Genomic DNA, 27888 nt, shown 5'->3' on the forward strand with positions numbered 1-27888 from the left:
TTGTTACAGAGCACCCAATGTAGCTGCTGAAGAAAGCAGATTGTTATACAGTGATATTAGGATTATGAGCAATACAAATGATGTGGTAGTTATGGGTGATTTTAATCTACCGGGGATGCAGTGGGACATTGTTGCTGGCTCTTCTGAAAATGAACTTGAGATGGTGGAATTAGTACAGGATTGTTTTTTTACTCAGTTTGTTAACACCCCTACCAGGGGAGATGCCATTCTTGATCTTGTTTTGTCTAATAACCAGGACAGGATTGGTAAATTAGACGTTTTAGAACCACTTGACAGTAGCGATCATAACATGGTTAAATTTGAGGTTAAGTTTAGTGCCCGAAGAGCAAAGTCCAAATCAAAAATATATAATGTTAGGAAGGCTAACTTCAATTGTATGAGATTAAAACTAGAAACTGTGAACTGGATGGAGTTAAATAACAAAACTGTTGAGGAGGCATGGGAATTTTTTAAAAGCACATTATTGCAAGTGCAAGAGGACTTCATACCTGTTTCCAGCAAGAATAAATCTAGGAAATTGCAACCTAGGTGGTTTAATAGGGAAATAAAGTATAAAGTAAGGAGGAAAAGGGCTTTGTTCCAGAGATGGAAAATAACTGATGATGACATAATAAAGCAAGAGTATCTAAATCTACAGGCTGAATTAAAAAATGACATTAGACGAGCTAAAAGGAATGTCGAAAGGAAGATCGCATTGGAGGCTAAGGATGACGTTAAAAGTTTCTTCCAGTATTTTAACTCTAAAAGAGCTCTAAAAGCTGAAATTACTAATCTGCAGGATAGTAAGGGTCTTATAATTGAAAACGACATTGACATAGTAAATGAGTTCAATGATAGTTTTGCACGGGTATTCACTGTTGAGGACACTAGTAACTTACCAGTTCTTATTACTAATCCAACATCGTCTATAACTAATATATATATAACTGAAGCTGATGTTTTGCAAAGCCTAGCTAAGCTCAAAATAAATAAATCACAGGGCCCTGATGGCATCTTACCTATAGTGTTAAAAGAGATGAGGGATATTATTTGCCGACCCTTAACATTACTGTTTCAAAAATCCTTATCTGAAGGTGTGGTACCTTCTGATTGGAAGCATGCCAACATAACGCCCATTTTCAAAAAAGGGGATAGAAGTAATTTGTCAAACTATAGGCCAATCAGTCTAACTTGTATAACTGGTAAAGTTATGGAGGCTATAATCAAAGAGAAAATGGTAGATTACCTGGACTCAAATAACATTTTGAGGGATAGCCAGCATGGATTTAGGAGAGGTAGATCCTGTTTAACAAATCTGTTGGAGTTTTTTGAGGAAGCTACTCAGGAAGTTGATGATAAGAAGGCCTATGATGTCATCTACTTAGATTTCCAAAGGGCTTTTGATGTTGTTCCCCACAAGAGGTTCTCACTTAAACTCAAAGCAACAGGTATTTTAGGAACTGTAGCGACCTGGATTGATAACTGGTTAACGGATAGGAAGCAGCGAGTAGTTATAAGAGGCTCAATGTCACAGTGGGCCTGCGTTCATAGTGGGGTACCGCAGGGTTCAATTTTAGGACCACTTTTGTTCCTAATTTACATAAATGATATAGACACCAATACATACAGTAAACTGGTGAAATTTGCAGATGACACCAAGGTGGGTGGTGTAGCAGATACTGAACTAGCGGCTCAGCAGCTACAGCGGGATCTTAATTTAATTAGTGACTGGGCTGACACCTGGCAGATGAAATTTAACATAGACAAATGTAAGGTACTCCATGTAGGGAGCAGAAATATAAAGTACAGGTATTTTATGGGACCTACTGAAATAAAGGTAGCTGATTATGAGAAAGACCTTGGTGTGTATGTTGATGCTTCCATGTCTCATTCTCGCCAGTGCGGGGAAGCAATAAAAAAGGCCAATAGGATGTTGGGGTATATCTCCAGGTGTGTGGAGTTTAAGTCAAGGGAGGTAATGCTAAGATTATACAATTCCTTGGTGAGACCTCACCTAGAATATTGTGTACAGGTTTGGTCACCATATCTTAAAAAGGACATAGCGGCCTTAGAAAAGGTGCAGCGTAGGGCCACAAGAATGGATTCCTGGTCTTAGAGGAATGTCATACGAGGAAAGGTTATTTGAGCTAAATCTGTTCAGCCTCAAGCAAAGGAGACTGAGGGGGGACATGATCCAGGTCTATAAGATTCTAACAGGTTTGGATGCTGTTCAACCGAATAGTTACTTCAGCATTAGTTCCAATACAAGAACTCGTAGCCATAGGTGGAAATTAGCGGGAGAACATTTCAAACTGGATTTAAGGAAGCACTTCTTTACACAGCGTGTAGTCAGAGTATGGAATAGTCTTCCTGATAACGTAGTGCAAGCTGAATCCTTGGGTTCCTTTAAATCAGAGCTAGATAAGATTTTAACAACTCTGAGCTATTAGTTAAGTTCTCCCCAAGCGAGCTCGATGGGCCGAATGGCCTCCTCTCGTTTGTATAGTTCTTATGTTCTTATGTTCTTTATGAAAAACAGTATTAACATACAGCAGAAGCTGTCAATGGACCCTGTCTGCATTTTGCTCAGTCAGTGAGGAGTTCATGTGATAGCTCTTGCATACAGTAGAACACAAAGACAGAAAAATGTGTAGAGAGGATAATGATAGTGACAAGACACGGGGGACAGTAACAGGGCACAATGACATTTTACAGCAGAGTCAGTCTTAATAATAGCATAACAGAAATGCACATGAGCAGCCCAATCCTGCAATTCTCCTGAGCCATGGCTCAGTGAGGGCCCAATGATGGCTCAGTAACAGCCCAGTAATGGTCCAAAGGCAGCGCAGGACAGAGGAGAGACTGGGAACTTGTTGTACAGTGACCATGCAGGTTAGTAGTATGAAAACAAACATTTCATAAAACACTATCCAATAATGCAAAATGTATATACCAGACTGCCTCTTTAATGAGAGGTTTGGGACCTAATCATTAAGCACTTTATAAACAAACAAACACAAATGGGTGAAAGAAGCACCAAAGTGAAGACATAAGTGCTGAAACATTCAGTGACGATCAGTGACGATAGCTAATAGTCCACTAGCTTTATTCAAGAGAAATAAACATGTACAAACCATCTCTGCCGCTGGCAGGGAAAGAGAGCAGAAGAAAGACATGATCAGGAGGATGAGCAAGAAAGCGGGAGAGAAAGCAGACTGACAGACATCTTACTCACAGCAAATCATGCTGTTTAAACAGCAGATCCATTCAGTGTGGAGTTATTCTGCTGTATAGACTAGAGCTCACTGTTTCATCTCATGCCAGCAGGCTGAGAATGTTAGAGGCCGACAGCCAGCAGTTTCATGTCACATATTACCATCCTGCAAGCTTTCACACTGAGCTACCCAACAACAAACCAACCACAATCAATGGTGCGTCACCTGCATCTCATCCAGCTTGGACTGAATATCTGGAGGGAAGTCTGACGCTTCACATATGAAAGGGTCAAAGGGCTCAGCTCCAAAAAGGTCCTTCCCTGAATCTGGAAAAACAAAGCCCAGGAACAGCCTTGGTTTCACAAATGCTGGGAAAGAAACACTATCAAATATTCTACCTCAGTGGCCAACTTTGGTCCCTATGCATTGACAGGGAAAGTAGATGAAAATGAAAAATAATGATGAACAATAAAAATGAATAATAATATTGAATAATAAACAGTACGGTGACTGAACTGAGAAAAAAATGTGGGATGTGTGGTTCACAGCTGTTGCTTTAAACAAGCAAGAATCTCTGACACATGGGACCTGGTACACACTCACAGGGCTTAGAGGACCTTTCTTGAAGCTTGGCTGCCTTCATACCATTGCTGGCAGGTACTGGAGCCAGGATGGTGCCAGAGGAGAAGGGCACCATGTCAAAAATATCAGTGGAGGGAGAATTGGGAGAGATACAGCCTGCCTACAGGAACAGAAGACACATGCGTGAGGGGACACCCTGAAAGGGGCTTACTCCAACACCGTGAACACAGGCAGGCGTACATGCTGTCCTTTTTGAACACGCCTATGACATGCGACTGTGACACGGAATAGTCAGCAGGCTCTGGAGCACTCTGCTGGGGGAGGCAGCTTGTTGAAACAAACCTACAGAGAAAACCAGTAAAACTCCACCATTGCACATCCTGGCCAATTGAAGCTTAACTGTGCACGTTGCACGTGTTGGGTCACCGATTGCGGTTTCCCTCCCATAGCCAGGCGACCTGGGGGCCCCTATGTACGGTGGCCGAGAGAGCTCAACGTGCTGCAACTTCAAGAAAACACATGCAAACATAAAAAAAACACAACAAATTAAGAAAACGTCTCCATCAGTTTGACAACACAGGCGCTGCAAATACGGAAACGCGCTGCAAACACACGAACGCGCAGCAAACACAAAAAACGCGCTGCAAACACAAAAAACGTGCTGCAAACACAAAAAAAGCGCTGCAAATAGCAGGCACCACAATGGAAATGTTTCAGGGGGACCTTAAAAAGTGACGAACCCATCTGGGAGCTGATTATTTGTTCATATTACCTCTGGGCACAGCCTGGCATGACACCTGGTACTCACCTGCAGGTTTAGGGGCATTCTCCATGACAAAACTAACATTTCGCCCACATGAGCTACAAAATTTGTGCAAAGTTGGCCGCTGAAAGCCACAGAACGGACAATACATTTTGATCTGGAAAAAAAAAAAATAAAAATAACAATGTTACGGATTTTAGCATGCTTTATTTGTATTCCGTTGTTCATTATTATTAAGGGGTCTGAATAAATTGTAAAATATATTTTTTTCCATCAATCTATAATGAATTTTGACCTGATTTTAACCATTAATGAAGCACTGCAGAATTTTGTCATTTATTTGCATATATTTATTTAGATATTTATTGGCAATTAAATTAATAACGTTCCACAGTTAAGTGTGTGATTCGTCAGATTAGTCTAATAATATCCAAAAGACCAATGAATCGTATGATCAGGTTGTTAAAAAAAAAAAACACCTTTTAGTTCACGCACAACACCTCTGCTCTGACCAAAAGCCACTGAACAAATAATCAGCTCCCAGATGGGTTCGTCACTTTTTGAGGTCCCCCTGAAACATTTCCGTTGTGGTGCCTGCTATTTGCAGCGCTTTTTTTGTGCTTGCAGCACGTTTTTTGTGTTTGCAGCGCGTTTTTTGTGTTTGCTGCACATTCCTGTGTTTGCAGCGCGTTTCCGTATTTGCAGCGCCTGTGTTGTCAAACTGATGGAGACGTTTTCTTAATTTGTTGTGTTTTTTTATGTTTGCATGTGTTTTCTTGAAGTTGCAGCGTGTTGAGCTCTCTCGGCCACCATACCTATGGGCTGAAGTGCACAAATGGACAGAGATGGGAGTTACGGGAGGCATGGCGAGTGGCTCCCTGCTCAGGCTGGAGTCTGGAGAGCCCAGGGGAGTGAGCGTGACAGATGACATCTCTAAACAGGACAGCAATGGTCGGCTGTGGCACCACCACAGCAACGAGGGCCTTTCCAGCACAAATGCGTCGTTAGTAGGGTTTAGGTGCAAAAGCTGTAAAAAGAGCAGACAGTGCATTTAGGAGAGATAACAGATGGGTTAGTGAGCCCTGCGAGCGAACGGAAATGCAGACCGTCACTCTTCCCCACACATACTGAGGACACCTGAGCAAACATCAGCTGCTCCTGAAGACTCTGAAGCTGCTTTTTCAACTCAGAGTTTTCTGTCTCTAGTTCTTGTATCTGTGGAAAAAAAGGACAAAATAGAAAGGTGTTACCCAGCAACAGACGTCCACGGTGCAGTCCAACTCAGGGCAATATTACATGCCCCTACTCTTCTCTGCAGGCTTCCGATCTGTTTCCTCGTCTCTACATCCTTCCCCCCAGACTCCAGAAACTTCTTGTAGGCCAGCTCGAAGGCCTGGCCGATGGTCAGAGTGATCTCCTCAGCCTGTGATGACACACAACAGTGGAGCAAACACACAGCGAGCAAGACATGATGAACACCTTATGACCATGACAGCCACTTACGCATTTCTCACTGTCGAACACGTAACAGAGATGTTTGTTGGACTCAGAGTCCTTGCAGATGAAGGTGAATATCCTCTTGTCGGTTTTGTCATCAGCACAAAATGATATCCTGTGCAGCTGGCAGTTGTGCTGCACATCCTGGAAGAGCATTGAAGCAGCCCGTTAGTTAGGGTTAATCTAAAATAATGGTCAGTAAAACATACAGATTATGCTGTGGTGTATATAATTATGTTTGTGTGTGTTTGTGTGTGTTCTTCACAGAAATCAAGCATGCAAGACTTAAATATTAAGCAAGTAAAACTTACTTTTGTTTTGGGATCTAATATTTTTACTCCATAAATTGAGATTTGTAATTCCACTTTAGGTATTTTCTGGCCCTCAGATTTCTTGATGTGCCTTTGAAACTGTAGTAGGACAAGCATCCAGTAAATGAAGAGGATTAGTCATTAAAGAGGATTATCCGGTTTGTGCTGGCTGAAATTCGCCGCTTTGGCCAACTGCACAACAGTCATCCACAAAATAAGAAATTAAAAAGACAACTGCTGCGTCTCCCAGAATTACTTTAAAAGCTCACCTTTCTGAAAACAGCGTATTAAGGGGGGATTTTCCACAAAGAAGATGGGCAGGAGGCATCAGACAGGAGGTGGGGATAACAAGAAAGAAAATGGGGAAGCAAGCTAAGAACAAAGGGAATGACAGCAGAAGCGAGGGATGAAGATGGATGGCGCACCATGGAGAGCGAACAGAGGTGCATCTAGAGTGCCCCCCTCTGGTCCGTGTTGAATAGCATGAGGTAGCTACACTCTTCCTATAGCCAAGGCACTAAATTCACACTCAGGCTGCTTAATGTGATGATAATTTCCTCCTCAACAACTCTGCAAGACGGCATGCACTTGTTAAAGGACACTATACACAAAGCATCAAAGATGTCCAAAATCCAGTCCATGAGCTCAGCTGTAGAGGGTAAAAATAATGACATTCTGTCGACTCTTTTCATACACGGGCCGCTCACAGCACAGCTATCAATGCTATCTCTTTAGCATAAAGCGGCCATGTGACGTCCACCAGCACCATCATGATACATTTGCGAGTCCTTACATCTGATAGGAATCATAGCAGTAACAGAAGGTAGTTCTACTATCTATGGGCTTATTGCTATCTATCTGATGTCCTGTGTGGAAAGCCCATGGCAGCATTCAGGGTGTCCAACTCACCAAGCAAGCTGTCTGTCATCATTGCAGGCTTGCTAAAATGTTCCCAGGTACATCTCTATTTCTGAGGTGACCTCAATCCTTTGAGCACAGCAGATAAACACACTCCTTGCTTTTCAGAATGACCCAAACTGACCAAACAAACCCAGGAGCACTAAGTTAGGGTGACCAGATAATCCATGTCATCCCGGACACTTTGAGCTAGGTCAGGATTTGTAACCTACCATTTCATTTAAAAGGACCTGCATTTCACTTAAGTACCGAGTTCTTGCTGTGTGCTGATTGGTCAGTCTCCTATAATCATGCACGTGTCACTAATGTTAATGTGAAACAGCTGGATGAGTCTTTCAGTCAAAGAAACAAACCTGTCAAAGCACAAGAAGAACTGAACTATTTAACCAAGCACAGGAGCCTTTCGGTTTTAAGGTAGTTTGTAAAACCTGAAGTAGCTCAAGGTGTCCGGGATGACATGGATTATCTGGTCACCCTAACTAAGTAGATTTTAAAACACTGCTTTAACAAACCTTTGTTTGCATATAAAGAATAAGGCGGTTTTAACATTTATGCATTCATAGCCAATCAAAACTGAGCAGGCTTTCATCTTACTCCCAGAGGAGGCCATCTTGAACTTACCTTGAGCTTTCGAACTGCATCCTTAACCACCTCTGTGCCCTTTGGCTGGTCAACCTCTGTCTGCCCAAGGAACTGTGGAGGATGTGAAAGGAGCAGGCAGTTAGCAGCAGTTTTGAGCTCCTTCATGGGGGGGGGGGGGGGATTATTCCCTCCTCAGGAACCTGCAAACACAGGACATCCCAACTCGGTGTGCCAGGATCTCTGATGATACTTCCAAAAACTGAGCTGAGCTGCAGTTCCTTTACAGGAAACGGCCACATGATGTATAAAGCTGCCATCAGCAACAGGTAATATTATACTATTCAGAGAAACAACCACAGAGCAAAGCAGCAGAATCTAGCAGTGCCAGTCAGAGTTGTTTAAACCTACACTCGTAGGCCAGTTTATTGGGTAGTGCAGCACATACTGTACAGTACATAGGGCCAAGAGGCTGCATCAGAATGGGTAAAAAGCCAGATTTAAGTGATTTTAAACATAATGTAATTTTTGGTGCCAGAAACAGCCTCCCTGGTGCAGTGTCTAGTCACCCTCCTCCTACAGAGTTGTATTTGAAGAAAACAGCATGATGACCATCCACGCAGTAGCAATTTTGTCTGTGAAAACACATTGTTAATGAGAGCGGTCAGGCGAGAATGGTCAGACTTTCGAAGCTAACAGGAATGTCAAACGGGCAAAAATAACAGCTCAGTGCAACAGTGGCATGCGGGAAAGCTTCTGTGAACAACACATGGTTCTGGAGACACAAGTGGGTCCTGACCAGTACTAACCAGGTGTGCCTATTAAAGTGGGTTCTATCTGGTACTTGTCAAGTGTACCTAATGAAGCTTGTTCTACTCAGCAGGAACTCATGGGGAAGAGGACTTATGGGGAAAAAGACCAGTGACACCTGCTGTGATGTCAGATTCATGGTTCTTCACAGTACCCGGAGCATAACAGAGTGTACAGAACACACAAGGGATATGGTGCGGACATCTTTCACAACAGGAAGGACGCCAGGGTAAATAAGCCACATCATTGTGGGTCTCTGTGGCCTACTCCTGCATGACTTGGGGGGGGGGGGCGAACCAGGTCATACCAAGCTATAGTTTTAAGTATCTGCAGCTTAATCTGTACACCAAGAAAATAAATTCAAAAATAGAACAAATAATAAATGTCAAGAGGCTTTAAGACACTTGTGACACACTACCCAGTCCCTGGAGGCGCTGAAGGAATTACCTTGGTGTAGTAGGCAATGTGGTGCTTTGCCAGGGCATCTGGAGTGTGCATCCATGACTTATCTGGAAGAAATGGCATCCTGGTCAGGGAAGTGGACGAGACAACACTGGACATATAAAGATGGGCTACTTCAAAAGCATGCCAAGCCTCTCAAGGGGCAACTTGGGCTCACAGACAGGACAGAGACTCCTGACCCTTGTGCTGATTAACAGCAGCTGGGCACCATTCTAGCTCAGAGCAGCACATTAAAAAGATCAGTTATCCCAAAAAAATTGCTGAAATTAATTATAACCCTGATAAAAATGCCACTATCATATGTTGGCCTGATGCCCATGATCAGAAGGTTGTGGGTTCAGATCCAGATACAGAGTAATCATGTAATGTTTGAGCCCTTGAGCAAGGCCCATAACCAGCTACATGAGGGTTGCCGGACAATAACTGATCCTTTGCTCTGACCGAAAAGCTTTCTCTCACCTGTATGTACAGTGTCTTTCTGTGCCTGTGTGTGTGTCCTTGTGTCTCTCATGGAGAGCAATGTGGAATGCGTGAAAAAAAAACAGATTTCCCCATGGGAATGAATAAAGTGTCACTACTGAAAATATAAAAACATAAGAAATTTACAAACGAGAGGAGGCCATTTGGCCCATCAAGCTCGTTTGGGGAGAACTCAACTAATAGCTCAGAGTTGTTAAAATCTTATCTAGCTGTGATTTAAAGGAACCCAAGGTTTTAGCTTGCACTACACTAACAGGAAGTCTATTCCATACTCCAACTACACGCTGTGTAAAGAAGTGCTTTCTCAAATTCATTTTAAAATATTCTCCCACTAATTTCCAGCTATGGTTATGAGTTCTAGTATTTAAACTAATATTGAAGTAACTATTTGGCTGAACAGCATTTAGACCTGTTAGAATCTTATATTGAGTGGCGATTTTCGCTGATGCTGTTGCAACATCAATAGATATTATTTCAGAGGGTCAGAGAGACATTTCAGAACGGGGTACATTCAGCAATAAGGGCTAAGACATTCTACACTATATTCCTGAATGGCACACCCACACACAGGTTTTCAAGAGACTGTCAACTGTAAAAACATGAAAGGCGGTTAATCAGACAATCAAAAGGACGACATAGGGCATTGAGTGTTTTCCTTAGGACCCCCCTCATAGGGTACCATCTCTTTTAGAGTAATTGCACTCCTCATTCTCTTTCTGTGTAATTGCACTTCTTCAGATACCGTGAGATGTCTGAGATGATGGTGAAGGACCCATACACACATTCACATGCGTAAGAATCCAGACATCACAGGATAACAGAAACACATACGACACGTGTGCTAAGGTTACAGCCACAGGCTTGCCCAGCTCATTACATGTTGTGTGCCTTAACACTCACTGTGAAAAACTGCAGTTAAGACCTATATATAAAGCACAAGGGATTCCGAACTACAGGGGAACCTTTGCTAGTTCATTCAGAATGACAGGGCATGAAGAACCGGCCCCAGAAACAGGAGTCATAATGCATCTGGGCGAGCTCTCCACTTTCAGGCCAGCATTGCACTCAAAGGAAGGTACTTGCAATCAAACCTCTGTAGGAATTACTAGCTCAGGTAAATTTTAATATCTCCACCAATATGTTTTGAAATTAATTAAATTTTACTTAATTATTATTTAACGATGATTATTAATTATTTGTTATGCCGAATGGTTGGTTCCTCCAAACACAATTGTGGAATCCCCGTGAGTCTGTTAATGTGAGACTTACGTGGGATTCACTAATTACCAGTATCACTTAGTAACCTGGGTTAGAAGGTTCGTCCAGCGAGCTGCATCACCAGGTAATGTAAACGATCGGTAGCAAAGCTCCCCTCACGGCCGATGAGAGAGAGTCTCGCGATATTTCAGGTGAGTTTGAGGTTTCAGAGCTTAGTAGCCAGAACGCACAGGGTGTATACAAAAGCTGACTTAGAAGAAACTTTCTTTAGGGTGTTGGGTGAGTGGTATGTAAAGCAGGATGTATGGGGAGGGGGTTGCGTGCCAAGTCGAAGGACCCCTATCCTTGAGGTCCACTCTGCTGTCCGGAGGTCCCTAAATCTTTGGGCAATAAAACTTGGAGTACTGGCCTCCCTTGTTATCTGTGGTATGTGTGTGTTTAATAGTGTGGGTCACCAACCCCCCTTTGGTGCTTAGGCCAATGTCACCTCTCGTACCAGGCTAGGCTTTGTGTCAGGCCACCTGGAATTTAAGCTCTGTCATATGTACATGTGTGATCCTATACCTCAATAAAGGGAAAGAACATGTACCATGCCTTGAAGCATCCTTGTTTGGCATCTGAAATGGAACTGTCAGGATGAAATTCACGGTACCTTGTTTTATGCTTAATTATGTTCTGGAGATACGCTTCACTTATGCTAATCCATCTGCACTGCTGTGGTATTTTCCAGCACAGCAAAGGTCAGCAACCCTCACCTTTACTACTGTCAGCTGCTGCCTAGAATGACTGACTGTCTTAAAGGTCAAATTTGGAAACTAATGTTAATTATTCTTTCAAGGAATGATAAAACATGAAATCATAGCTGTCCTTAAATTTTCTCACAGCCATTGATGCTGCCATTTGACAGCTTAGCAGAGGGAGCTAAGCTCCACGATGCCTCAGCTTTTCACAAATCATGGCCAGCTGAGAGGAGAAGCGCAGCGCCTTCCAGGCTGCTGTGCTCACTTGACCATGAGGAGAGACGAGGGCCAGAGCAGCTGCACATGAGAATGATTGTGGGGGTGCCCATATAACCATAACCAGCGAGGTAAGGGGAGCGAAAACTATAGAGCAGACATTGTCTCCAGTAAATTGAGCCAGTGTCCCTCAACATAAAATGTGAAAGGTCACCAGAACTTCAGTGTGGAGGCTCAAAACAATTTGACAATCAGCAATTTAACACAGCATTCTGTTTGAGAGAAAGACTATGTCCCTGCAGAAGGGCACTGTGCTATTTACCAGCCTAACCATAAAGAAACACATGAGAGAAGAGGGGGCAGAATTTAATGAGACCAAGCAGTATACAATAAGGCCACACCCTGTGCACAACATAAAGAAAGGATGGTTCTCGTGGGGACAGGCAGACAAGACAGCTCTTATGGGAACGGGCAGAGAGGGATGGCTCTCATGAGGACAGGGGGAGCTCTCATAGGGACAGGTAGAGAGGGATGGCTCTTTTGTGGATGGCAAAGAGGGACAGCTCTCGCTGGGACAGGTGGAGAGGGGTGGCTCTTATGAGGACGCCAAAGAGGGACAACTCTTGCGGGGACAGGTGGAGAGGGGTGGCTCTTATGAGGATGGCAAAGAGGGACAGCTCTCGCGGAGACAGGTGGAGAGGATGGCTTTCACGGGGGCCAGGTGGAAAGGGACGACTCTCACGGGGACAATGGAGAGGAACGGTTCTCACTGGGATAGTGGAGAGGATGGCTCTTGTGGGACAGGCATAGAGGGTCAGCTCTCATAGAGACAGCGGAGAGGATGGCTCTCTCCATATTCCAGTTAGTCTTAGCCCTATTCTACAAAGTCTGATTGGTAAAGAATGGGAATTTTAGCCTGCAAAAGTTTTATTTTTCTTCTAGAATGCATAAAGAGTACAGAATTAACAAATTAATCAGAACTATCAAAACACTGCTGTAGCAGACATAATCAGCAGGTGGGTTTTATTATCGTGTATTTATGAGGGTTGTAGTGCTGAATGTGGCATTTTCAGCAGGGCAGGTGACAATATCTCACACGGATCTGGCTTTCACTGCTCTCACAGCTTCTTCATTGCCTGATCTTTCTCTCAAAGCAGCTGCTGTCTAGTTGACCTTCATGGGGCACAACAGTGAAGGCATTTCCCCAAAACATTACAGACATGCTACCGTGACCTTTATCACAGAGCATGCTGGTAATGCACGCCATGGGTGTCTGTGCTGGCCTGTCCTGGCACAGAAACACAGCAGTGTATCTCTGTCCTAAGCACCGCAACACGAAATGCACATGGGTGTTTAGGTGCTAGAGGCCTCCTGCATCCCACTCCCTGCGTCTCCCCTGAACAGCTGGAGGTATGGGGGGAGTTCTCTGAGAGATCAGCGATTGCCAGTGCTGACACCAGCTGAAAACGTGCCTGGCTGGAAGCAGGTCTGGCTGGGAGCAACCTATGCATTATCTACTCATTCTGTTGTATATCCAGCTGATCATGCATAGCACAGTGCTACAGGAGCATTGATCAGAAAAAGAGCAAAGTAAATTGCACCATCCTGGGGAAAACATCCTTAAAAAGTGCTGTTCAATATATTGACAACTCCATTATCATGTCATATGGGAAAAGGAAAAATCCTAATCAGAAAGCTCAACCTGCTATAACACTCTCTCCATACAGAATAGAAGAGCCATTTTATAAAGAACAACAACTGCATACAAGGTAGAGCACAGCAGGGAGCAGTGTGAACAACAGGCCTCACAGTCCTTAATTGGGCCTATTTAGTATTTTCCTCCAGCTTTTCAACATCCCATGGACTATTTATCTCATGCAGCTATTCCATTACAAATGCCAGTCTCTCAGAGGCAGGACTACAGAATGCCTACCATGTCTGTCCATTATATCACAGAAGGGAGGAGCCAGGCGCCATGTACAGACACATGGGGCCCCAGGGATCACACTGATCCAGCAAAACACCCACCCACAAGGTGGGGAGACATTACACATTAAAAACAACAAAGCGATGCAGCTTATGCCAAAAAACCGCATCCCCTAATGCCCATCATGAAAAGGACTGAGCTCGCACCACTGACAGTCTGCACCGCCTGGCTGAGAGATGAGAAGGTGGGAAGTACAGTATGGTGGGGCGGCCTTCAGACAATGCTGTACATCAAAAGGAAACCCAGAGCGGGATGTTGCAATCTCACTACAACCATGCTGCCTTTGGAGAGGCCACGTGGGCACACACCTTTCTTCCTGTTGAAGGCCCGATTCATGCTCACAGTCTCTGCATCTCCTCTGGATGCCCCAGATACCTGCTATAGCACCTGCAGTAGGAGGGAAAACAGCAGTTAGGGACTGGAGCATTTCACAAGTGGCCCAGAACAAGGCTGGCAGCTCCCAGTACACACTCATCTTTAGTTCATGCAAATGGGGTAGCTGCTGTAGTTGTTAGAATCTCAGGGAGGGCCTGGACATCAGCTCACATTTTAGAATAAACAGTTCTGATTGCCAGAATCTTTTAGGGGACAAAAAGTGAAGATATTTATAAGGGGAAGAAGTTTGTTGGTCCTTCTTGACTAACATAGTGAGCCATGGGGTAGCCAATGAGGACAAGTCTATCAGGGCCACCTCTACCATTGGACAATGTCATTCACTTTTTTAACAATGAGGAAAATGGCAATGCTGCTGGATCCCCGACAGGTCACAGGGTCGATCGGCGTGACATCTCCAAAGGTGCAGCCTCTACATTTCAGGTGGCACAGACACTTTCCTTATTAAAAATCTAATGGTTACCTTTACAATACATAAAGAACCACAGACACTAAACTGTTGCATTCCAAGAACAATCATACAAGGCAATTTATGCAAGCTTTCATTAGAAAGATATACTCACATTGAAGAAAGTTAGCCATGCAAGACTTTATTCGGGGCCCTTTTGAACATCATTTAAATTTTTTTAGGTCTTTTAACACTAGGGAAGGATCAGGTAATGGCACTGTTTTGTTAATTTATAATTGGCTGTCAATTAGTAGGCTTCTGTTAATAAACCACAGGACCATCAATGGCAGTCTCATAAATCACCGATCTCAAAAAACAATTAACTCCACTGCACACAGTTCCTGCCAGTAGCAAAGACCTACCTGAGCAAGCATTAACATATGGCAGTTTACATTTCAGCACACTCATTTACTCTAATTTATTACACATATAGATAGCATGTATATATCCATATATTACAGTTTCCTCACTAGCAGGAGCGGGTACTCCTTTCATGAAATTCCATCTTCATCCGAGCCTCTTTCCCAAGAGACAGGACTATTCAGCCATGCGATATGCCCAGCATCCTCCAGAGGACAGAGCTAATGACACACATGGTGCCTTTCACACAGACCCATGCTTTGAACTGAAGAAGCGCAAAGGAGTTTCTGTAAACAGGAGCGAAACATCTCCCCCAAAGTGCGATGCCTGCGGTGTCACTGTGGCATAAATCTTCAGGACCAGGGGAGTAGGAACCCCACACCTAGTACCATGGGGACCTGAGTTCTGCAGCACTGTGCAATAATCACAGAGGCTGATTTTTTGGTTATACACAGCTACTTTCCTCAGGCAAATGAACAGGAGACCAATTTTCCTTGAAAGAGCATCTTGCCACAAAGTCACTTATCACTCACTGACAGGCTAGCTGCCACTTTCCTGATTGGACAGGAACAAGAACGGAGCACAAGAAAAGACAAAACCCCAAAAGGTATAAATTCAAAATGCAGTCCTCCAGCATTGTGCACTGGGGACTTGGGGAAAATATGCAACTCCATGGAAATGCTGTAAAAACAAAGACAGAATCCAGAGTCAGCAAGAAGCATGGCAGCCGATTAACCAATGCAGGGCCCTGGGATCAAGGCCCAGAGCTTGATGGCGGGATGTTAAAATAATTCCTCCCTACTCCTCTAATGCAGCTTCGCATCTCGGGGACAATGATGCTCATCTGTGTTTTTTGCATCTAGTTGGAGGCCATCCTGTTTGAGGCCACACCCTGTGACAGCTCCAAATAAGCCACCGTCCATCGACTGCAGTCTGGCACCCAAAATGCGAACTGGAATGTCAGCCTTTCAGCTGCTGATGGATGTTTAGTGATCTGGGCCCTGCAAATGAGTGCTTCCCTCCAACAGCCCCCTTTGCATGTCAGAGAGAAAGCCCCCAGGGGGAAGAAACACTAAACTGCCATCCAGGATTCACTGGCCATTTCTATAAAACACAGTATCCTCATTTCCATTTTCCTACAATAAAGGCAAAAAAGGCGAAAGAATTTCATGGCCTGACTAAAAAGCTTCATCCGGAAGTAACAACGGGGAAGAGCAGCACTGCCTCTGAAGCCAAGACCAGGGGAGAACAGGCCTGCGAGACAGCCAGCATACTCTCAAACCCCCAGTTTTAGCGATGAAGTTAACAGCTAACATTAAGTGAAAGAGGCTCAGCTCTGTTAGGGTCCTAAGCATTTACTGATGTGTGTCTTAACTTCTGTATCTGTAAAGAGCATAAGCACGAAGGCCAGCACCCTCTACAAGTATCTGCTTGCCCCTCCTGACACTGTCGGGACAGAAGTGTTCACCAACGCACTCCGCAGAGCTGCAGAATGGAGGAGCCTGAGGCTGCGTACTGATGTTCTCTCATTGCAACCCCCCACCCCTCCAGGACATTAATGGTGATAAGTGCCAGCATGCCAAGGCTGGCATTACAGTTTCCCTAGAAACACAGCAGGTCCCTCATCAAAATGAAGCAGGAACATTAAACGCAAGCCCGAGATGAAGGCAGGGGGCATAGTGGCCGGCGTTACCCCTACCGTGCCAGGGCAGTGTGTAATTAGCTACCAATATCATCATTGGACAGGCACCAGGCAACAACCAATAATGCTGCAGGCTACCCCTAGCCCAAAAGGTCATTAGCAACGCAGCTTGTAGTCTAAGTCAAACAGCCCCCTACACCATTTGTAAGAATTCCCCCTCCCCCAGAAGGAGACTACCAGCTCCACAGCCCTGGTACAGAGCGGAGATACACCACACATTATCATTATCACAGCGGGTTCTCATCACTGACTGCACTCTCAAATCCCAACCCTCACGAGGCAATACCAAAGACTGCCCCTGACCCCCAAACTTTTTAACAGAATATGCAGAATCATAACCAAAAATAAATGATGAGCTTAAATAAACTGGACAGTCATGCCCTTCATAAACAGCATTTTTATATTACACATACAATAACTATAAAACAACAACTTGTGGAAACAGACTGAAAAAAGTCCTGTAACTGAGCTGTGAAGCCAAGTAGAGTGAATAACAAAACAAGAAGGAATGCAGGCAGGAGAGGGTGTAACGTGGAGTGTCTGTCTCAAGCCTACTGCATGATAGTAGGGGAAAAACAGCACAAACCAAGAGAGACCCCAAAGACAGCATTTCTGTGGAGTTAGCACAAGCCATCCCTCGCCGGGACCACATCTGGACCCCAGTCAGACCCGAGCTGGAAACGACCCTTACGAAACAAAAATATATTTAAATATATGAAAATTTCAATATATTTTGCTTAACAACATTGGACATATACTAACAATTTGAACATTTCTATGCAACTAAAGTTATGGAAATGTATTCAGAAACTGCAGTATTCATGCCACAAAGTAAAATATCTCAATAAAATAAAAAAATATGCCTACTCCTATAATATATGAGAAAATGTATTGAATACATATATGTTTTCATATATTATAATGTATTGGAAAATACATAAACAATTGCCGCTTTTCATATATTGAGATTTACATGAACAATATATTTTAATGCAATATATTGCTTTTAGGGGTGGCACGGTTCACAAAACCCACGGTTCGGTTTGTATCACGGTTTTAGGGTCACGGTTTTCGGTTCTGTACGGTTCTTGTTGTTTTTTCTTTTAATCTTTAACACTCCAGAAATGTACTTCAGCATATGATATATAGCTTAATTATCCACAATTTAGGATACAGTATTAAAAAAGTTATATCATGTAATCATGCATAAACTGAATTTGACTTGACTTAGAGCACATTATTGGGACCATCTCTGAGGAAAGCTAGGTGAGATTTTGATACAGCAAGAGGAAAGACTGATAATTGATTGATTGATGATTTCAACATGCTTTTCATTTATTTGGCAAAAAAAGGAGAACGTGTATTGCCATCTACATGAATGTATGTGCCTTTTTAGCACACAAAGATTGCAATATTACAGAATATCTTGCATTTATCAAACTGGTCAGACACTGTGCAATAAACAGAATTTTTAGGAACATGGCCAATGTTCACATTGCAGCATGGAAGCAGGCTCACTGTTACAACGCTGACCGGGGAAGCAGAGGCGAGGAGACCTAGGATCGGGGGAATGCGGGGTTTAATGAGCAAAAGGAACACAGACGAGCGGTAAAGCAGAATTACAATATAATGACCGGACTGGAGAAAGAAACGGAAACGCGGACTAAATACAATGGAGTAATGACAAATTTGACAACAATCAGGAACAGCTGGTAAACACGGGGAATCCACAAAGGGTTAACGAGGGGGCGTGGCACACGGAAAGAGCGGACGATCGAGGCATGACACTCGCTGGAGTGCTTTGTCACAGATAACTTAATTTTCTTTAACAAAGTGCCTAACCGCACATTAAATAAAGTCACACAACAAAGGCGCACAACAGCGTTCAGATGTTGTGCTATCGGTCGGCTGAAATTTAAACGTTTTCTTCAGAGACAGGGTGGTAACGCCGAAAACACGAGCTAAACGCAGCAAACGAAAGGCTACCGGAAATTACTTAGCTGGCTGAACTTTTACCGGAGCTACGTCACACCGCTCTGTGCATATATGGTGCGTTCGTTTTTCTCTCGGAACTCGGAAATTCCGAGTTGAGTGACATCACGTCCGACAATCTCCCGTTCGAGCTACCCACATCTCGGAACAAACATGGCTGCCTCCATGAACACGTTGCTGTGTGTTGTTGCTTTATATTTTAGCAGATTTGGAGTTTTCCAAATGGAGAAAATGGAGAATTGGAGATTTTTCCGAGAGACAAACAAGAAACACGAACCAGTCAAACCACATTAAAAGCTTTATAAAATATTTTAGTACATTCATAGCGATATTCTTTTTTCGATCGGTAAACAAACTACAAACAAACCAAGTCGCCATGTTGAAATTACGTCACAGGGGCAACTCGGGCAACAAAATCTTCTCCGACTACCGATTACTATTCTTTCGCGCGAAAGGGAAACACACTGACGTCACATACGGGGCACGAGGCTACATTGCGCATGTCATGAACCGTCGAACCGTGCGACGCATGCATGCTCCGAACCGAGACAAGCGAACCGAACGGTTCGGTTTTTTTTCATGAACCGTGCCATCCCTAATTGCTTTATATAATCGCTCATATATTCTAAAATATATTTTGAGTTAATATATTTTAAAATTATTTCATATTATACATCTAATATATCTGCAGCTACACTATAGCTAAGTCAGTATATTGTTAGATGTATGATGTGCAGTTTGAAAAATACATTTACTCAAATATATTTCAAAATATATTAGGAATCATATAAATATATTACTGATAAACTACTTCACATCATACATCTAATGATATATTTGCAGTTATTTATTGCATAACAATGTTTTCCTTATAACATTCAACCTAGAAACAATGTGACAAGTTCCATACTAAACCTCATACATTACATTTGAACATATTTAAAAGTCGTCACAAGTCTCAAGTTGTGTATTATCAAATTCTATACAACATGCAAATATATAGGGTAGCGCACTTGTAATTGAAAGATTGCAGGTTCGAATCCCCCACCAGCAAGTCACCACTGAGGTACCCTGAGCAAGATACCGTCCCCAAGCACTGCTCCCCGGGCGCTTAATTAGCTGCCCCCTGCTATGTCACGAAAGTCACATATGGGTCAAATGCAGAGGTCACATTTCGTTGTTGCGCACTGTGTGCTGTGGTGTGTTGACAATGACCACTGATCACTAAATTCTAATTCTAAAATTCTAATATATTAATCAATTTAAAATATAATAAAGAAAAAACCTAAAAGTTAACAAATAAGAATCTTTCTGCCACAAGTCTGTTTCTAAAAAACATTTATTTAGACCTTTACACATCTTTAGAAAAACAGACATTCAGCAAAACTTTGAGAACAATTGCTAAAACGTCAAATAATTTAAAAATGATTTTTTACAGAAATATGCTGTAATTAAAGTTATACAAATTATTTGTCTCTGAAATTATCAAATTTATATCCTGATTAACATTTTTTTAAGACAGAATCCTTCTGATTAATCAGAAAAATCAACTACGCAATACTGATGTTTGCAGTACAGTAGATGTAGACTCCATTATCTTATTCTTCATTTGGTGTCTCAGTTCACAAATTCTTGTGCTGATGGTCTTCCGCACATCACCAGATTTAGCATCTGGGTGGTGCTTTAGAACAGTTTCTGTGACAGAGAATACAAAATTTATGATATTTTGATTATTGACATTCATGCAATATTCATATTCAGGAAAATTTAATTGTTTTAATAAAGAAGTGCATAAAAATAGCAGATCTCTGTAATTTTGAGTTCAACTGAGCACATATTAACCATGAGGCTCTTTGGGGAGAAAACATCGCTGAGCAGCACTCTTCTCCAAATGTGTTTCACTATATAATCAAAGGTTGGCTGGAAGTGTGGAAGGAAGTGTGTTTTGTGAGCTTTATTTTATCCAGGGGCTCTTCTGCTGTTGGGTCAATCTTATTCTTGCCTCCAGTGAGATTGGACCATAATAGTACATCTACTCTGAAGAGGCCTAACAGCAACACCCGAGCCATACCACTGGCAGTCCTCTGGGCCTTAGCAGTCTCCCAGCAATGAAATACAAGTGCTGTCATCACTTCCAAGTTCTACCTTCAAATACACCACAGATACAATTTGAATTTGACACCTGAAACTAAAAGCAAGGAACATTTTTAATGGAACTATTACAAACTGTTTTAAAACAATCATTATTTTATAATACTTTGTGTATGTGCATATTCACTGGGTTCTGATTCATGTTAACCCTAAATATTGGAATGGAATCACAATTGGACATTGGAATATACAGTATAACATCTTTTTAAGTTCAAGTCCATCTCAGCAGGGCACAAAAAACTGGCTTTTCCACCAACCAGTAATTCGATCATAAATATTTAGTTAAGCAGAATCTATTAAAATATGAAAACTGAATTTCCAAACTTTTTGACTTGTACCAAACACATGACTGTCAGAAGATACTGAAACATCAATTTTTCAGTCACTTGTTCACACAAACTTTACAAGGGACTAAGTTGAAAGCAGCACAGCCGATAAATTACCTTTTTAATGTTGTGAGAAAATGAACGGGCTCCTTCTTCTGTGTCCTCTTCAAAATCCAGTCGTTTTGGCTTCCTAATTCGTCTTATGTTCATAAATGGAGAGGGTTCTTTAGTCATTTCCCGCTCAGTCGATCTGAGAGCACTTTCTTTATCTGAAACATATAAATGAGTTACATGTTCTATATTATACTTATCTTCGTACTAAATGTCTAAAGACCACAATACAACGACAGGGAAAGCAGAAGAAAAGTAGATTTTGGTGTAGCTAAATTTGCCTAACCCTGACTTAGCAACGTGCTAGCATTCGTGTTGCATTGCAAGTAGGGTTGCCACCCGTCCTTTAAAATACGGAATCGTCCCGTATTTGAGAATGAAATTGCGCGTCCCGTTTTGAATCAATACGGGACGGGTTTTGTCCCGTATTTTTTTATCATTTTTTTTAAAGCAGCGTCTCATGCAAATCATCCCACACGCATTTTATGAAGATGCCTCCTTTCCTACTTTTGATTGGGTAATACTTGATGTCATCATTAGTTTGATTGGTCTTTTTAACTGTCCAGTGAGGAGGGCGGGTCTTTTAAGTAGGGTCTGCAAAGTGTTGGCAGAGAGTAATATTGAAAAAATGGCAGATGCTTCTCCAGGTAACCCCCCGCGTCTTAAAGTTTCAGAGCTTAAACGCAAGCGGCTGCAAAAATGCCGCAGAGAGTGGGAGGAAACAAATACTTGGCTGCAGAGTGTTAGCGGAAATTGTTATCAAGCCAACTGCACAATTTGTCGGAGAGCGTTCTCTGTGGCTCATGGTGGTCTGTCAGACGTGCAACAACATGCCTCCGGAGAGCAGCATTCCCGCAATGACAGAGCTCACAAAAATCAAAGCACAGTCAGACAGTTCTTCGTACCCCAAGTCTCTCCCGAAGCAGACATGGTAATGACAGTATAATAATACATAAATAAATAAATAAATAATTGCTAAATAATGTTAAAAATGTGACCCAGTCTGTGAAAACCTAGCTGGAGTAATTTTTTTTGTAATTTACTGTTTTCTACATGAAATAAAGAACAGTATGTGAAAATAATAAAAATATATGTATTTAATATTAACTGAGTAAAACCATGTCAACAACTGAAATCACAGTGAAATGAATTATGGCTAAAATCAAACTTTATCTCAGAATTAGATTTGGCCTGGTTTTCACACACTGGGTCACAAATTGTAATTTGTAAATACAATGTAAGTGGATCACATTCCAATGTAATATTATGATTTGTTAAGGTTAAGTCAGACACATAAGCATTAATTTATTACATGAAACATTACATTTAATACATTAATAAACAACATAATGCCCATGTAAAGAAAATAGGGGATGTGGCCCCCGCTGCAGTATGCGTCCCTTATTTTTTTGTATAAAAAGTGGTAACCCTAATTGCAAGTAATTCACAAAAGATACTTTGAAGCTCTGTAAGCTGCTATAAATTTAGCATCTAAAATATCATCCAAATTAACACTTTAGCTAACAACCAGAAATTTAATGAGTTACTAAACAACCTACCTGACAATTGCAGCACCTTCGATTTCTCTACAGGCCAACCGTTAACGGGTCGCTTTGAGTTTGGTCGTCGGCATTCCACAAGATAAGTTTTTGAAATGTCAGTTGAATCAAAGTCTATTATCCATTTGGTTTCGATAACATTATCCGCATCTTTATTTAGGCCAGCGTTCGAGGAACCCAATGCGTATTTCTGCATCTCCGTTTGTCGCAGTATTTTCTGCGCGCCAAGTTCTAACGTAGTACTGTTTATCTGCGCATGCGCGCCTATGAAACCGCGTCCTGCATCGAGCCTATTGGTAGGTGGAAGGGTGTGTAATAGATAATAGTTCTGTTTCATATTTGTCTTTTATTAACATTGCCTTTTTATAGAATCCGTCGCGAATGCTTAGATGGAAAAATAGGTTTATGTAATAGTTGTGTTCTTTTGTGTTGCACAAGATGCATTTCTGCTATTGATAAATTACAAATAAATTATAAAATATCACTCCGATGTTGTTTAACAGGGTTGAAAAAGTACGGTCATATAAATTAATTAAATCGTATTTATTTTCGCAGATAATGAAAGAATTCAGTCTAAGGCATTGCCACTTCTGAGTAAAGATACTTTGAGAAGTGCAACAAAAGAATGCAAAGAGTTGTTTGACAGATTAACTCCTCAAAAGAAATTGAGGAGATTTAATTAAAGAAGTAACAGCTAAGGTTGCCGCTGTTGGGATGCATTATTCAAGAAAACCTCCAAGGCAGGAGGAGCTTGCTCTTAGAGAAGATGCATCAGTTACACCAGACACAGTTGTTCAGATATTTAATAGAGTTCTTGTGAATGGGCAACTGTACTATTCAGTGGACTTCAAAAAAGTCATGAATAGAAACAGTTTCACTGTTCTGTTACAAAGTGGAGACATTGCAAATGTTGAAAAATACCTGTTAATTGAGGAACAAGGAAGCAAGGAGTGTTTTGCTATTGGTAGAGTATATGACAGAGCGCACAGTACTCTGTGTGATTTGCCACATGTTATGTATCTCAAAAGAGAAATAAGGGGAGGAAAGTTGGCTTTCAATGTGAAAGTTTTCAAAAGCAAATGTGTGCTTATTAATATACCACAGTATGCAAGTCTTTATGTGTGCATTCCACCAAGATATTTCTTTGAAGATTAAACTGCTCATGTCCATGCAATATTCATATATGAGTTAATGTCCTAACAATGATAGTGTTATTATTGATGACTCCGCATGCTTTAATCGCAATCTAGAGCTTTTTGTGTGTTGCTCAACCAGCTGTTGTACAAGTCTATTGCTCTTTATTGTCATGGTGGAAAGAAAAAAAATGATAAAATTGTATTAGGTCATTTTAACCTGTTTAAATACATTTGCACAATTGAAATATGATGACTTTAGTTTTGGTCTCATTATTATGAATTATTTTTGTTGTATTTTTGTGTAATAATTTATTTATGAATTATTTATGAACAAGCATGGAAAGGCAACAAAATGCAGTAATTGTGAGTGGCAGACTTGTGCCGATACGGAAAGGAGAACCTGGGTGGGTTTGAGACAGCAATGACTAACTGAAGTGAAGCAACTCGCTGGCTTTGCGGCACGGGAGAGGAATTTTGGAGAGGAAGTTATAGCAGAGTAATGGATTTCAGCTGTGGGTCGAATGGCAATGGAGTCAGGACTACCGCAGAGGACGGGCCAGGCAAGTCAAAGTGTCTACTGACAGTGTCCCTGACCACACCCACAACTCACACTTACACTGGGGGGGCTTTGTTTTGATTTAAGCCTTGAATATGTTCAAAATCACTTCACCAGGTGAATCATCAGCAGAACTCAGAGGCGGAAGAATGAGGACATCTGTCAAAATCGTGAAAGAGGAAGCAGGTTATGTGCTTACTGCCAATGAGAAGCTGCTCCCACCCAGGCTCTGGCTGCAGGTCATCTCCAGTGGCCCAGTATAATGAGCACCCACCCCCGCATACCTCAGGCCTCAGTGTCACATTTCAGATCTGCATGAACAGCTGCAGGCAGGCAGGTTACTCCATACACTCAAACCATGCCCCCCCCTGCAGCAGTGCCAGGGCACCCCCGATGCCCTGGCCACTCTTGCTAAACCCCTTTCATCACACCAGGGGCTGTTTCCAAGCAGCTTCTCATGTTGGTCATAAAGCCTAGCTGCTCCAGCAAAAGGAAAAATGCAAAAGAGCAGATGCACGGTTAAAAGAATGACTAACATTACTGTCTGGAATAGTGCATCCAGCAGCCATTAATCCTCCTCCTCAACCCCCAAAAAGCCAGAACCCACACAGTGCACCCCCCCTCACCCTTATCCATAAAGGAGAGGACATAGAGATTCAGGCTTGCTTCAGATAACTACAGCAGCATGTGAAAAAGGTGGGGGTTAGACAGGCCCCCACCTCCTTAAGGGGATGTGAACACCTAGGCGTGCAGACGGGTAGAAACAATCCACCGATCCAGTAGTCTTTGTCCAAAAAGAAGAGGTAACTTTATTTGAAATATCTTTCCAGCCTCACATCAAGCTGTTACCACCAATACTGGCATTTCAATCAGTACCTGCCACCAAGAGGGGGGAAACAAAAAAGAGACTCCCTTACTCTAGCCCCCTTTCCTTATATACCAGTTCCCATTCGGTTAATTGGGGCAGCCTAAAAACACAGGGGGAAACAAATTTGAGCATCATCTGATTATATCTTACAATACACAGTTTTACCCCCAAACAGAACAGAATAGCTGGCCATTGGCCACATATCTTCCCTAACATTTCAAGCAGTACATCAAACATTGCACAACATAACAATAATACACATAACATCACTCACCCCCCTGTGCCAAACCATCCCCTTCCCTCGTTCCACAATTGGCTACAATGTTTGCATATGGTTCTAAGTTTGCTATGGAAGGTCAATGAAGCTCAAACAGTGGGTACCTCACTGTTCACAAAAATGTGGCCATAAATAAATGAGCTGAGCAGTAAATTGCTGTGTGGAGTCTTACTGTTCTGTGAGCAGGGGATGATGGGAAATGTAGTTTATGCAAAGGTAATGTGCTACCATTCCTACTATTGGACAGAATACAAAACACATTTACATTAACACCACAGGTAACCAAAATTCAAAAAGTGACCCCTTCACTTTTCTACACAGCACTTAAAACCAGATTCCAGAAAGACCTTTTTTTTTAAGAATCCTCACAGGAGCGACGCTCACCACGTCCGAGTGAAGGTGCCGACAGAGAGGACAGCACAGTTAACACCACCAAAACCACAGAGAAAAAAGAAATAATATGCAATTGAAGCCATTATGAACATTTCAGGAAATCTGCAGAACTGGCATTAAAACAAACATTGGTCTCCAGTTCTTTTGTACTAACCTTCCAAATTCTCTCTAAAAGAGAAAAAGATAAAAGTGGTGAAGTTATCTTGTGTCCTTCCTGGCCCTCTTGCTCCCGAGACACTGGGGCCTGTGCCACGCAGTTTAAGCTCACTCACACCCCTACTGAGGAACCCTGCCAGACTCCATCACCAGGCTCCCCAGACATCTCACAAAGCTAAGAAACCCTCACATAACTACCCCCAACACCCAGATCAGCATTGGCCTACAAAGCAGAGAGATTTGCAATGGAAAGCATTTTAGTTGATTGTGAGAAGTGCATGTTTTGCAACCGCACAAAAACGTTCCACCCACAAAGCCCAGTTCGGTGCCATTGGAGTTTACCCCAGTGCATGAAAGTGTCGCCTCCCTTCCACTTCAATGGACTCTAATGGTGGTCTCTGCATACACACCGAGCAGCAGTTAAGAGTATCCGGCCTTGGATGGGGTGTGGGAAGGCACCCTGTCTGGGGACTCTATTATTCTGCTGGGGGACTTTAATGCTTACGTGGGTAATGACAGCGAAACCTGGAAGGGTGTGACTGGGATGAACGGCCTGCCTGATAGTAATCCGAACAGTAATCTGTTATTGGACTTCTGTGCTAATCACAGATTGTCCATAACGCACACCATGTTCAAGCATGCACCTGGCACCAGAGCACCCAAGGCCACAGTTCGATGACTGATTTTTGCATCCGTATGTTTTGGACACTCTGGTGAAGAGAGGAGCAGAGCTGTCAACTGATCACCACCTGGTGGTGAGTTGGATCTGATGCCGGATAGACCTGGTAGACCCAAGTATATAGTGAGGGTGTGCTGGGAGCATCTGGTGGAGGCCCCTGTCTGGGAGATCTTCAACTCGCACCTTCTCTTCTCTCCAGAGGGAGTTAGGGGGCATTGAGCATGAATGGACAGCATTACAGAGTTGTGACTATAAGGTGGCTGGTGCCAGTCATTGCAGCAATCCCCAAACCCAGCAGTGGACGCCAGCAGTAAAGGGAGCTGTCAGGCTGAAGAAGGAGGCCTTCCAAACTTGGTTTGCTTGTGGGACTCCTGAAGCAGCCGACAGGTACTGGCAGGCCAAGTGGAAAGCAGCTCTAGCAGTTGCTGAAGCAAAAACTCAGGTGTGGGAGGAATTTGGTGAGGCTATGGAGGACTTTTGGTTGGCATCGAAAAGGTTCTGGCAAACTGTCCGGTGACTCAGGACAGGGAAGCAGGGCTTCATTAATGCTTTTTACAGCAGGGAAGGAGAATTGTTGACTTCGACTGGGGATATAGTCGGGCGGTGGAAGGAATATTTCAAGGATCTCATAAATCCAACTGATATGCCTTCCACAGAGGAAGTAGAGCTGGAAGAGGTACTGGAGAGGAGAATCTGCCAGTTGGTTGAACCTTGGATCCAGGAGGAACAATGCAGATTCTGTCCTGGTCACAGAGCGATGGACCAGCTTTTCACCCTCACACGAATGCTGGAGGATTCATGGGAGTTTGCCCAACCAGTCTACATGTGCTTTGTGGACTTGGAAAAGGCATACAACTGTGTCCTTCGTGGGGTACTTCGGTGGGTGTTTCAGGAGTATGGGGTATGGGGTCCGTTGTTGCGGGCCATCAGATCTCTGTACAAACAGAACGAGAGTTTGGTTCACATTGCCAGCAGTAATTCAGACTCCTTCCCAATGGGTGTT

General features: G+C 42.7%; 1 protein-coding gene across 17 annotated transcripts in view; it reads right to left on the reverse strand.

Annotated features, from left to right (window-relative positions):
* The window catches only part of LOC111838546 (PTB domain-containing engulfment adapter protein 1-like), a 47254-nt gene that overhangs the window by 3653 nt on the left and 15713 nt on the right, over nucleotides 1–27888 (reverse strand). For 6 of the 17 annotated variants that reach the window (XM_023801624.2, XM_023801623.2, XM_023801620.2 and 3 more), the window contains 10 exons: nucleotides 14087–14165; nucleotides 9123–9184; nucleotides 7908–7979; nucleotides 6369–6467; nucleotides 6064–6201; nucleotides 5867–5983; nucleotides 5689–5775; nucleotides 5417–5587; nucleotides 3819–3957; nucleotides 3441–3541 (listed from right to left, as the gene is read on the reverse strand). In XM_023801624.2, the coding sequence (XP_023657392.1) occupies nucleotides 3441–3541; nucleotides 3819–3957; nucleotides 5417–5587; nucleotides 5689–5775; nucleotides 5867–5983; nucleotides 6064–6201; nucleotides 6369–6467; nucleotides 7908–7979; nucleotides 9123–9184; nucleotides 14087–14114 (1014 nt within the window). In that variant the 5' untranslated portion in view covers nucleotides 14115–14165. Of the gene's footprint in view, nucleotides 1–3440; nucleotides 3542–3818; nucleotides 3958–5416; nucleotides 5588–5688; nucleotides 5776–5866; nucleotides 5984–6063; nucleotides 6202–6368; nucleotides 6468–7907; nucleotides 7980–9122; nucleotides 9185–14086; nucleotides 14166–15089; nucleotides 19266–22820; nucleotides 27820–27888 lie in introns of those variants that run through there. The other 11 variants (XM_072716897.1, XM_072716931.1, XM_072716899.1 and 8 more) reach the window with 8 other exon arrangements.

The sequence above is a fragment of the Paramormyrops kingsleyae genome, chromosome 1 (genome assembly GCF_048594095.1).
Source record: "Paramormyrops kingsleyae isolate MSU_618 chromosome 1, PKINGS_0.4, whole genome shotgun sequence".
Classification (NCBI taxonomy): Eukaryota; Metazoa; Chordata; class Actinopteri; order Osteoglossiformes; family Mormyridae; genus Paramormyrops; species Paramormyrops kingsleyae.